General features: G+C 38.1%; 1 protein-coding gene across 2 annotated transcripts in view; it reads left to right on the top strand.

Moving 5' to 3' along the window:
* The window catches only part of jupb (junction plakoglobin b), a 45,393-nt gene extending 32,079 nt beyond the window's left edge, over positions 1-13,314 (top strand). For both annotated transcript variants that reach the window (XM_057354753.1, XM_057354751.1), the window contains 8 exons: positions 1,161-1,499; positions 5,986-6,138; positions 6,589-6,708; positions 6,921-7,071; positions 9,104-9,225; positions 9,796-9,838; positions 10,795-10,946; positions 11,030-13,314. In XM_057354753.1, the coding sequence (XP_057210736.1) occupies positions 1,161-1,499; positions 5,986-6,138; positions 6,589-6,708; positions 6,921-7,071; positions 9,104-9,225; positions 9,796-9,838; positions 10,795-10,931 (1,065 nt within the window). In that variant the 3' untranslated portion in view covers positions 10,932-10,946; positions 11,030-13,314. The remainder of the gene's footprint in view (positions 1-1,160; positions 1,500-5,985; positions 6,139-6,588; positions 6,709-6,920; positions 7,072-9,103; positions 9,226-9,795; positions 9,839-10,794; positions 10,947-11,029) is intronic.
* The last annotated feature ends 164 nt before the right edge of the window (positions 13,315-13,478 follow it).

Raw genomic sequence — 13,478 nt, forward strand, 5'->3', positions numbered from 1 at the left:
GATTATTTTCGGAGGAACTTTAATGTAGAATTGTGACTTTGAGGAGACAGTTCACCCAAAAACGAAAATTCTGGAATCATTTACTCACCCCTAGTTGTTCCAAAACGGTCAACATTTTGTTGTTCCGCTGAACACAAAGAGATATTTAGAAGAATGTTTGTATCAAAACAGTTCTGGGGCACTATTGACTTCCATAGTAGGGAAAAACTACTGTGGTAGTCAATAGTGCCCCAGTTTAGTTTCCAATATTCTTCAAAATATCTGCTTTTCTGTTTAACAGAACAAAGAATTTTATACAGTTTTGGAAAAACTTGAGGGTGAGTAAACGGTGACAGAATTTTCATTTTGGGTGAACTGTACCTTTAAGGGAGGTGAAACTATTCGGTCAATGAAGTGTGCAGGCTAAATCTGAATAAATATCATTATAAGGAAGAAATGACAATCACATTCATTTAGTGTGCAATGAATATTAACCCAGACTGAACTTGAAAACCATTCAACGTTTTTTCTGTACTTTTATAATGCAGACGAGTTCATAATTGTTTCCTACCTCCACCTCCTACATCTGCGTAGAATTCATTGGCCCAGAAAATGCACAATAAATGCTAAACAGGTTATCATTTTCTCCCTTATTATTAAATTCAGGGAACAAAACGTCTATTATTAACAGGCACGTAGTTGTGCAGCGCAGGTGGAAAGCGTCTGGAATTTAAATGTCTGTATTTCATTGCTGTCACTCTCGGCTGATGTTCACGTGCTGTGGTTTTATTCCAGCGATCCGGCGCATCCGCTCTTATCTCACTCTTCCACTGCCTTTCATTTGTCAATTATTCCTTATCCGCGACTACTCATCCTCCTGTCGCTCTTTCATTAGCCAACATTAGCCATCATTGACCATTTGATTTCTGAAATCTTGTGTTTTTATGTGAATCATTTGTTTGATGTTGCATCATGATGAATATGCAAAATGTCAATCACTGGTTGTCTTTTTTTTCGTCTAGATGTATTGTAATGTAATTCAGATGTAATTCATTCAAAACCCTATGAAAAATGCAGGTTGCACACAATTCATAAACATGATTTTGATTGAGTTTTAGAAATGGAGTTTTAGAAACAATTCATCATTTCTGACATCATCATTTCTCGTTATCTCCATTCAGGAAGGTCTCGATGGTCTTCTGCAAATTTTAGTGAGTCAGCTCGGCTCGGACGACGTGAACATGCTCACCTGTGCTACGGGAATCCTGTCCAACCTCACCTGCAACAACGCACGCAACAAAGCCTTGGTCGCTCAGAGCGGCGGGGTGGAGGCCCTCATCCACGCTGTGCTTCGAGCAGGAGAGAAAGAAGACGTGGCCGAGCCCGCCGTGTGCGCCCTGCGTCATCTCACGAGCAGACATCCCGACGCCGAGCTGGCCCAGAGCGCAGTGCGGCTGCACTATGGCATCCCCGCCATCTCCAAACTGTTGGGTCAGCCGCACTACTGGCCCGTGGTGAAGGTCTGTGTGTGTTTTTTGTGCGCCTGAATTGCTGTGAAACTCTTTGACACAGTTTAAACATAAAGGTCAGATTTGAAAGTGTCTGGGGTCGACGCTTACTTGGCTTTGACGTGGAGGAACGCTAAGCTGATTTCGGGCGGGAGCTTTAGTCAGTGAGAAACTCAGGAAACTTTTCCTTCATGTCATTTCAAACCTGTATGACTTTCTTTCTTGTGCCGAACACAAAAGCACATATTTCGAAGAATGTTGGTAACCTAGCAATGCTGGCCTTCATTGACTTCCATTGTATGGATGCAAAACCACCGAGACATTTCTGAAAATATCTTCCTTTGTTTTTCACTGAAGAAAGAGTCATATACCGTTTTTAAATGACATGAGAGTGAATAAACGATGACAGAATTGTTATTTTTGGGTGAACTATCCCTTTAAATAAATAAATCTTCCATTAAGATGAAGCAGTTTATCGCAGGTTGTCGGGGATTCTTTGCACCCTTAAGACAAACCTCACGTCTTCAGTGCATTTAATTCGCTAACAGTTTTGTATCGTGTCAGTGCTTCTGCTCATCAGAGACCCCGGAGCTTCATCACATCAGGAAAGGTCATGGCGGATGTAATTGGCTGTCCTCAGCTCTCTGATTTGTGGTGGGCAGAACTTTGATCGTCTCTCGGTGGGCACGAGCTCCTGGCACGCATGATCTCCCGCTTAATCGCATCAGTCCGCTGGAGCAAAAGCCTGTGTGTGTGTGTGTGTCGTGATCCGTTCAGCATGTGTGTATCCATTCAGAAGAATGGAACTGCCAGCCTCTGGATTGCTTATTTTTGAAAACATAATAAATAATGGTTTAGATTAGACAGAATACAATTAAATTCAAATGTTTCAATGTTACCAGAAAGCCACTTTCACAGTTGACATTTGAGAGACGCTTGTGAACTGTGAGCGGCTGTGAGTTTGGCTGATGGCTAAAAAACAGATTTTTAATGAAACACACATGGAACCCCGATGCCTGGAATGCACCGAGTCCTGTTTATTTCCCTTCTATTTGGAGGCGTTTCAAGCACTTGACGTGGCTTGCTGTCACACCCCGTGGAGAGGGTTCCTCACAGCGAGCGTTCTCCAATCAGCACTGGAACATTGTTGAATAATGATGCGTGCACTGTGATGGAAGCCGTGTGAAATCATTTACGTATTGCTCTTTGTGTGCAGCTGGTTGGGTAGAGGTTAAATGAAACATCTGTGGTATGCAGACGCTTTAGATATCATGACATTACATTTATAATACAGTATATATCATGGAGTGATGTACTGGTGATATCTTTAGAAACTACAACTATTACATCAAGCATATCAACCTAAATGTTGATGTCACATATTTTATTTAAAAAACATGTTTTTTCACAGCGCTCAATGGCTATGTAAACAGTGTCTTAGTTTTCAATCAGGAGCACTTAGTATTTTAATTAGTGCTGTCAATCGATTAAAAAAAAAATCTGATTAATCACACATTTGTTCTGTGATTAATCACGATTAATCACACATGACATTAATGTTTTAAAATATACTTTTACAATCTAATAATTTCACATTTAATCTTCAAATTATTGTAGAAACAACAGATTTCTTTAACAGCATCATTTTATGAATGAAAGCCAACATTCTGATATTAGTACTGTTTCTGATGTCTATTAAATTGATTATTTTTTGTTTATTTTAACATTAATTATAGCCATTCAAAAGTATAAGTGAGAGCTATCATGTCTAACAGATAGGATATATACAGACATTGAATAGAAGTTCACAAACACTTAAACAGTCTTTCATGCTAAATTGTAAATTAAATACAGAAGAATTCTCATTAAAGCTACAAAACACATTGAATTCCTCTTTTCTTTTGTTCTTTGATTAACGTTAGGGACGGGAGTCACAGCAGTAGGTTTAAGAACGCGGCCCATTTAAGAGCTGACACTTTCCGCAGATGACGCCACTCCCGTTTTCACAACTCTTTGCGTTCATTTAAGATTGTATTTAACACGTTCAAGTCTGTGCTTACGAAAATGCTCGACAAAATGGGCTTTCTGTCATAATCTTGTGTGGTTTTATTCATTCAAGCACGAAAGAGAACTTTATACGGTGCGGTGTCTGACAGAGATTGACTGACGCGGCCTTTAGCCCGTGTGACTGTATACACAAGACTGGACCTCGCGTTGCGTTTTGCCGCATCCCAGCTAGAAGCTGTCTATCTTCACTGAACAAAGCAACTGTTTCAAAACGCGCTTAAGTGGTTTAAAAGCCTGTAAACGAATAACAGCGTGATTATACAGTATGTAACCTAGACAAAGGATGACAACAAACGGATGCTGCGTTAATTGCGTTAAATATTTCATGCGTTAACGTTGACAGCCCTAATTTTAATCCTTGTATTCATGGTTTTCTTAATCGGTGTGAAAGTGTCTAGTGCAGGTTTCACAAACAGGTGTTCACGAACCCAGTGTTGTAGTCGAGACCAGCTCGTTCGAGTCAAGACCGAGTCCAGAGTAGGTCGAGTTCGAGTCAAGTCCGAGTCCTAGGACAAGAGGTCTGAGACAAGACCTATAGAAATCTTCAAGAATATGTTAAATGTTTGGTGGAAATAATAAAACTGGCACCGAGCTCATAGAGTGCATTAAATATACCATGGCATGTACTGTACACGGTGTTTTATTTACTTAGACTGATATTAGTTTAAAAGTATTATTAGTTGAGGGTAAAAAATGCCACATAGTAAGTGTTGTAAAGGTAATTTTATTACAATTATGACTTTCCCCTGACCAAAGATATGTCCAAAAGACGTCTTTTCTGCATCTTTCCATGTTGAAAAGACGTCCCTAAATTGGCCCTTTATGACGTTTTCTGAATGTCTGATATTGACGTACAGGGGACCTTTGTACAATGTAAAAACTGGTTCAAATCTGGAGTTTATCAGACTACTCTCAGTTTCCACAAATAAATTAAATGAGACTCTGAGTTGAATGCAGTATACCATTAAAATAATGATAGGAAACCTGATTTAACATTAAAATAGAAGAGCCAAGAGCTCAACTAAAGCTAAAAAAAGATCACAATAATGGTGATTTTTGCAGGTACAAAAGTGATACTGATTCAATACAATGAACATTGACAAATCATCAATTTTTAACCTTGATTAAATGGTTGCTTGCTCTTACTGCATTCAAATCATTCAACTCAGTTTATTTCTAAGAGTCTCACTTCATTTGTTTCCATGTGTAAATTGAAACTAGTCTGATAAACTCGAAATTTCAACCAGTTTTTACTTTGTACAGACTGGACATCAATATTAGACAATCAGGAGACGCCATGAAAAGCCGTAGAAAGAACTTTCATTTTTGGCCCATGAAGGGACGTCTTTTCAATGTATTTAATATTTTTGATGGGACTCCAGTGGACTCGGGCATAAGTCCAATTCCGAAGATGTTCGAGTCGAGACCGAGTCAAAATGCACACAAGTCCATGACATTAAAATAGGGTCTCGACACCGAGTTCAACACCGAGTCCGAGTCTCGAGACTTCAACACTGCGACGAACCCCTGGTGGTTCTTGAGGGAATTGCAGGGGTTCGTGAGTTGATATACTTTGTCTACCAGTATACAGTATACACAAGTTTCTGTTACTTTGAAAAAGTTAAATTGCACAGAAATGTTACAGGTTTAATAATATCACTAGTTATGTAAAATACTACTGATAAAAGCTTTAAAACAGATAAAAGAACATTTACAGGTGCTATTGAATTATTGAAATATTTTCTTAAAATCTTACGGCTTAAAGTCTTAAAAATTTAGATCAAAGGGGTTCAGCTGACAAAAACTTTGAAAACCCCTGGTCTAGTGGACCCACAAACAAATGTATGTAAAAATACATTACATGTTTACTTTAACCCATTTACATGCAACATATACAGCATATATGGGTAATATTTGTCATTTACCTTTTCATTATCACATGAAAATAGGTGCTATGAGGTCTAATATGAAAAAAATGTATGTTAAAAGTGGTTGAAAAAAATGAATCACATATTTTTTCAGTAAACACTGTAAACAAATTTAGGAAACAAATGGATTTCTATTGGATTTGTGCAATATTGTAAAAAGATGTCAACTTAAAAACTTTAGTTCAAAAGCTGCCTTAAATTTTTAAGATAAATAAAATTGGCTTTAAAAGTCACGTGAGTTTACATTTCATTAAATGGAATCTACTTGCCTTTTGTATAACTGTATAGCACCTAAATCTTGCTTAATGTAACGGTCAGTATTATAAAAATGATCAATTTTATAATGATCAATTTTATATAAGTCAGTTTTATATAGGCCTATATATTTATAATTCTGATGACTTGATTGATTGATTCAACATAGAAATTTAAGGTTTAATTTTCTACAGTGAATAGTAAACCTATATATATATATAAACATTCAGTTCTTTTTCTCACCATAGGCAACAGTGGGTTTGATTCGCAACTTGGCCCTCTGTCCAGCCAATCAGGCGCCTTTAAGAGAGGCTGGAACAATCCCCCGATTGGTCAACCTTCTACTGAAAGCCCATCAGGAAACTCAAAGACACGGCTCAGGAGCCCAGCAGACCTATCAGGTACATCACAACCTTTTTGACACATGATATATATTTTTTAGGAAAAACATCCTTAAAGCAACATCAATTTAGCTGAAAACGAGACTTGTGATTCTTACTTAAATTTGTAGGTTTATTCATTTGTTTTGTTTGATTTTATTTAATTGTTTTGAAATTTCTCTAAAAAAAAAACCACCATGGTAAAATGCTTAAATGTTTTATGCAATGCATAGATTTTCAATGCAATGTCATTTCAAATGTATATTTGACAGGTTCCCTGTCCATATACAAGTCGGCCGCATTTTCCACCTTCACATCTAGAGCAAAGCACACAAAGGGAGACCAAAACACGATCCAATTAGCATCAAAGTCTCAATACCTGCCATACATCAAGCACCTGCACAGGTCCCTGTAGTCTCATATCATTTTTTTTCCCTTTCTCGGTCTTGCACTTTCTCTCTGTCTCCACAGGATGGCGTGCGAATGGAGGAGATTGTGGAAGGATGCACCGGCGCTTTGCACATACTGGCCAGAGATCCGATGAACCGAGGGGAAATTGCCAGCATGCAGACTATTCCTCTGTTTGTACAAGTACTGAACAAAATTACAGCATTCCTGGCAGTGAAACTGCTGCCTCTGCGTGTGTTGTGATGTGTGGGTGTCGATGATAACCGCATGCTACCTGGATGCTGTTCATGTGTGATGCTGCGCTGCCAATTCGTGATTTAACAAGCAAGCTTCCCTTAACACAAAACTTCTCTGTCTCCCTGTCTTCTCTTCTTTCCCTCCCTTTTTATCTTAAGCTTCTGTACTCGTATGTGGAGAACGTAAAGCGCGTCTCAGCTGGTGTGTTGTGTGAACTTGCTCTGGATAAACAGTCTGCGGAGATGATTGACGCGGAGGGCGCCTCCGCTCCTCTGATGGAGCTCCTGCACTCTCCCAATGAGGGCATCGGTGAGTGACGTTCAGAGAGAGAGAATGTTTATTTTATTATTTATAACACCAGGCTCACATCCACACAGAGGCGGATTAACCATATGGGCAATTGGGCAAGTGCCCAGGGGCACCAAGACTTTAGGGGCACCAAATAAACCCGCAATACAAAATATATATATTTTTATAAATGTACATAAGCACTTGTTTTTTAAGACTTAAGTCACGCATCTGCGCTAAATAGGCGTGGCACCATGTGCGGGAATACCCCCACTTTCAGATAAAAATGGTTCTGTCCTCCGCACTTTTTCGACACACCTCCGCCAAAATTCCCGCCCATGTTATCTGGTTAGTTACATAGATTTGAGTGAATTAACATTCAGCCAATCACAAGTGACTGCTATGAGGCGAGTCGTCTTTCGTGTAGCCTACACTTAATCTTCAAACAGATGGAAGCGGGAACGATGCAGAGCATTGTTGTAGCGGCGACTAAAAATGCGTCAGAAATAAGATGTTATAGTGCCGATAATGAATGCTAATAATAGTACGTGGAGGTAAGGCCACTATTGAAGATCCAAACCTGGGTTTTAAAGTGAAAGTGAAGAACGGTCGGTGTCATCAAAGCAATCAATTCATATGTGTCCTTTTTAGTGGAGTACACTTTTATCTTAGTACTTATGTGATAGTTTAGTAAGAAGAATATACACATACTGTGCTTAAATAGAGCGTTTGAATAGCTGTATAGCAGTTAAAATAGTAACAATAACGTTTCATGTTATTTTTATGAATAACCTTGCTATACATTGTAATCTGGTGAATGCCACTTTGGTGAATTAAAGTCCCAATGTCCTGAAAATCTGTACATTGTTCCATTGTCCCCCTAATGTGAATACATACATGCAAACTATAGTGTGTGTGTGTGTCCCTGTACCCCCATTTTGTGGCACGCACAACATTTACACCTGTTAAAAAAATGTTAGTGATTTTTTTAAACTACATCAAAACCTGAAATGTAACATTACAACAGAAAGCAGGTGCCCCTTAACTACAGTAGGCCTAATTGTTAAAAATACTTAATGGAAAAGAGTTGTTTTTGTGTTATATTCTACAAAAGTGTCATGTTAATGTATAATTCTTGTAAAATAGTATATTGTAAATTGCTGAGTTTCATTCTTATAAAATCTTTTAATATATAAATCTTTTAATGAGTGGATTCTTGCGTGTGGGTTGATGGGGGGCACCATGGGGCTGTTGCCCAGGGGCACCATGAGGTCTTAATACGCCTCTGCATCCACACCTACGCCTTGAAAACAACTCTGGGGATCACCTGAGGTCTGATTTTACAATACACAACAGAGAGCAGTACAGTGTACTGTATCTTTAAATACAGTAGGTGGAGACAAAAGCTTGTTTATGATTTTTTGTTTTTATTAACTGTCAAAGGAGGATGTATTTGCAATAAAAAAGCCTTGATGTTGTTGACGTTAAAGGGTGATGCGGTCAGATCCCAAAATACTACCACTGAAATGTGTTTTTTTTTTCATAAAGGGGGAATAGATTTGTCGCTTAGGTGGTCATTTTAAAATCTTCAAAAGTATTTTGCTGTTAGGGCTGTCATGATTAAGACATGACTGACGGTTAATTGTCTAAAAGAAATGATTAAACTTTTTTTTATTTCATATATTATTATGTTTATTTCCTCTTTTGTAAATATTGTCACTTGCAGTATATAATTAATGCATTTTTACACAGCGCTCTGGAATAGTTGATTCTGATTGGCCAATTTCGACATGAAAGGCTCATCCAGCTGTCTGTATATTTTATGATTTTAACACACATCGTTTACTGTTTCTTTTCACACCAGTTCTGTTACAGGTTACACTTTCCTTTTAGCCTTGATTTTCCCTGTCCTGTTGTCAACAGAACATTGATATACAGTATTTGCTTATATGTGCATAGACATTTGAGACTTCTTGGTTTTACAAACGTATATGTGATGACCTGTTTGGTAAGTATGATTTTAATATTTTTGAACACATCTTCTTTTGCTCAGCCACATATGCTGCAGCAGTGCTGTTCCGTATCTCAGAAGATAAAAGTTCAGACTACAGAAAGCGAGTGTCCGTGGAGCTCACACATTCTCTCTTCAAGCACGACCCCGCAGCCTGGGAAATGGTGAATATCTTTTTTGAGAGCCTTATAAAAGCACGTCAAAGCTCCTTTCTTAAAAAATAACCATTATCTGTTTTAAGTCTTTTAGTAGTTTAACAGTTATTGCGATTGCATTTAGAGTAGTCACCCTTCGGCTGGATTACAGCTAACACTACTCCTCATTCTTAACTTCATGAGATGCTTTCTATGATGCTTTTAAATCAGCATTGAGTTCCCATGGATGCAGTGGACACATTGGCAGCTTTTGCAATTCACTCTTAAAAAATAAAAATCGTTAAAATTTTAGTGTAAAAATTAAGGCAACCCTTTTTTACGTCTGTTTTAAGTATTTCAAGTCTTAGATATTTTTATAATGATTATTACATGTTAATGTTGTATTTCAAGATAAGGGCTTGTTTTTACTCTGCCACTAGATGCCACTAAAACACAGGCGCTATGCAGAAAAGGGAGAAAAGACATTTTTTGTACCTGATCATGGCATTGAGGGCACTATACTTTTCTGGTATTCATTGGCTACTGTGTCACATTTGTGATCTCTGAAGTTTGTTTACATGTTTACATTCTTTCTTTTAGGCACATGCTGCTATGCCCCTTGACCCCGGATACATACCAGATGGTGAGTTGAGAGTACGACACACAGCCCAGCACTTTCTCTGGCTGTGAATGGACTAAACTTTTGCTTTAGTACGCAACGCAACACGGCAGCAAATTGCTATTTGTCCCATCACATCTCGCTGCGTTAGAGCGCGGAGCTTTCACATACAATGCCACATGATAAATGAGTCCTGGCACATGTGTGCGTGTGTTTCACATTTATCAGAAGGGAACTTCAGTTATAATTGTATGCATAATTGTATCTGTCAACACCTTTTTTGGTTTCCAAATCTGGAGTGTAGATTAACATTTTTTGATTCTACACTCCATGTTTTCAGGTTCTGTGAAAACATGTCATTGTGATTTTTTAAGGTGAGATATGCGAATCGTTTGTTAGTCCAGACACAACATTGTTTTTAAAGAAACACATTTTTAACCATATCTCCACCCTTAGTATAAAATAAGAGACAAATAATAGGTTTGGAATCGTGCAAAAGCCCTTCTTTTAGTATGAAGATGTTACTTAGCTATAAACTAGGGTGCACGAAGAATGCACATAATTCGTGTTTACAGAAAAAAAGAATTAAAAACGTAGTCACCCGCTTCTGCCAAAGATCTAGCGAATTGATTTTTATGACATCGTTCTGCACTTTAGCCTTTAATCGGGTTGTTTTGACCAATCAAATGCTCTCATTTAATAAATCTCACCCGACTTACTTTTTGGAGAAAATGACTTCATTGCTTCATTAAAGCTTCATTAAAGCTGCATGTTTCAAGGCTATTCAGTTGGTGTTCAATAGGTAGAGTCTCTAATTCGTATGAATTCGTACGATCTCATTCGTGCATTGTTGTGCGTTTCGTACCAGTGACGTTAAGTTTAGGGGTTTACTTCTCAAGTAATCTTGCTTAGGGCGAGTTACACGGGGATTGTAAATGTTTTGTAATTAAACTCTCTCTCCCTCTCTCTCTCTTTCTAAGAGCTGGATCCAGTATACCATCCCTATGGTTACTCTGATATACCATTGGATGGTCTCCCGCTGGACCCTGAGCTTCATGAGCAATACATGGCAGAAATGACCTATGACCCTCGACAGGTGTACCCAAATCCTCTATAACAACACTGCCAGCAGGTTAAGAAGTGCAATTTACAGTCTCTGGTTCTATATTTATTCGGTCATGTCCAGTTCTTTACTGTGTTTCTTTCATCCTTCAGGTCGAATGAAGCAGATGAACGCGGTTTCTTCCCTGCAGCAGGTGTGATCCAGGCCGTGAAAGTGTGCAGTGCTAAAAAGAAAGAAGAAGAAAATTCATCACTTGCTTTGGTTCACCACTGGTTGTTGTGATGTGAACTCTCGAGCACTGCCTAACTCATTTCAGTATCTTGTGCTACTAACAGAGTGACAGCCTAAAAGTGTTGGTGATGCGATGAGCATGTGATCATAACATGTACATTTTGTACTTTATATTGTTTGTCCAAAGATAGAAAACTAGACATGTAGCATAGCTAGCTGCACAGCCACGACAGGGTTTTGATTTTTGCTTCCTGTCAATCTGTGGCTCTGAGGTGTTGCTATTGAGTAGAACAAATCAAAATAACAAAAGCAACAAAAGAACAAGTCCAGCGACTGGAACTAGGTTTTGCTGTCATAATCGCTATTCATCTCTGTCATTGTAAGCCAACATGATTGACAATGATGCCCTGCCACATTCCGTCTACGTGTCTGCACGTCTCAGTTTGTTAAAAAACAACACCCATTTTCTCAGTTTGATAAAAAACAACACCCATTTACGATTCAGAGGACAGTACTAGTGTAATGTGGATTTTTAGGGCAACGTTTCCATGGAAAAACTTGCTTGCCTACATTCTTGTCATGTTTTTTTTCTTGAAAGAAACTGATATTCAGTTACAAGAAAAGGCGTATGATTTCATGTAATGATGGGATGAAATACTGTCAAAGGCATTGGGGGGGGGGGCGGATGTAGACCTGGAGCAGTGAGTTAAGGTAAACGGGCGAATTTGCTGTTATCGTTCTGAAGGCCAGTGTCAACAGTTTAAACTTGATGCGGGCGGCAACTGGCAGCCAGTGAAGTGAAATCAGGAGGGGTTACATGGGTTCTTTGAGGCTGATTGAAAACTAGACGTGCAGCTGCATTCTGGATCGTTTGCAAGGACTTGACTGCATTGGTTGGATGGCCGGCCAGTAGAGAATTGCAGTAGTCCAGACTAGTAGCTGAGAGGCATGCTCCGACAGGAACGGCCTGATTTTCCTGACGTTGTAGAGCACATACTTGCAAGTTCGAGTGGTTGCTGCATTTCACAACTAATTTTGCACATTATACATGTAAAACATTTGACTCCTATTTTGTTGAGTTTTTGTCACTGCTATAATACAACATTATAAATGTTGTCATGTATTTTAGGATTCACAGGTTTGTGAATTGCGTAGTCTATTTTAGAGAACCGTATTAAAACAGTTTTTATGTTTATTTTATATAAATCTATAAATTTTGCTTTCGCCTACAGTTTCAGTAGCACAATGACATTAAACAAAATGATGTTATTGCTTTCGTACAATAAGTATTCAGCTTTGTTGTTTTGTTTTGCGTGAAACGTTAGCACATACTCTTCATTATGCCCGAATGAAAATAAGGTTTACAGACCAGGACGTAAGTGCTATTAACATTGTAGAGATTCTTTAAATGGCCCCTACACAAGAACAAAATTATCCTGTTAATGCTTGTTTATACAACATCCTAAAACTATAAATATTTTTTTACTCAGAAATTGTTTTTCATCATTGTACATACTTCGACATGCGTGCTAATGTCCTTTTTTAATGACATGAAATATGTGGTCAGAAGATGATGAGTGTTTATAGATCTTATACACTAGGCCTAGCTATGCATTTGCAGAGCTGTGGTAAAGTATGGTTGCTGGTTGATGATTATATAGCAGCTGCAGTGTTATAATTCATGTAAACATTATTCTCCAACCTTTAGATAACTCTTTAAATTCATATGCATCCAAATGTTGAACAGCACAAGAAAAATATTGGACTTCCAGACGAAGCACTTTCATATCTCAGAATCACCGGTCATCTGAATAGTCTGCGTATTTCTCACAAAGTAAAAAGATTCTCGGTTATTTTTTCAAGTAGAAAGAACAATTAGCGTCATTCATGCAACGTTTAATCTTTCCATTTGAACTGTAATGAAAGAAACTTGTTTCACTCGCTTTCTGTAACCATTTGCCCAGATTTATGCTTTTTCACTGTCTAACCTGAGAAACAGGATTCAGGCAACCTTGCCCTGTGTCATGAGATTACACAAACTGTGCGTTTTTGACATGGAGTGATTTGTGAGGTTTCAGTGCTCAATGCAGTTATCAATTCAACATTTCCTCCTGCGAGAAACAAAAATGCACAGGATGTACAAGAAAGTTTAACTGAATATGAAGTTGATTTTTTTTTTTCAAATAAATAAACCGAATGAAATTAACTGTGCCAGCTCCTTGAGATTTATTAAAAGTGAAGCAACTGTATAATGAAGATTGGTTCATTTTATGTTGTGCATAGGGTTTAGTATGTGTTTTTTAAATGATTTGATTCAGCCAGAGCCTGAACATTGATATTACTTTTAAAGTTTTAAGTTAGGGATGAGAC

The sequence above is a fragment of the Triplophysa rosa genome, linkage group LG16 (assembly GCF_024868665.1).
Source record: "Triplophysa rosa linkage group LG16, Trosa_1v2, whole genome shotgun sequence".
Lineage (NCBI taxonomy): Eukaryota > Metazoa > Chordata > Actinopteri > Cypriniformes > Nemacheilidae > Triplophysa > Triplophysa rosa.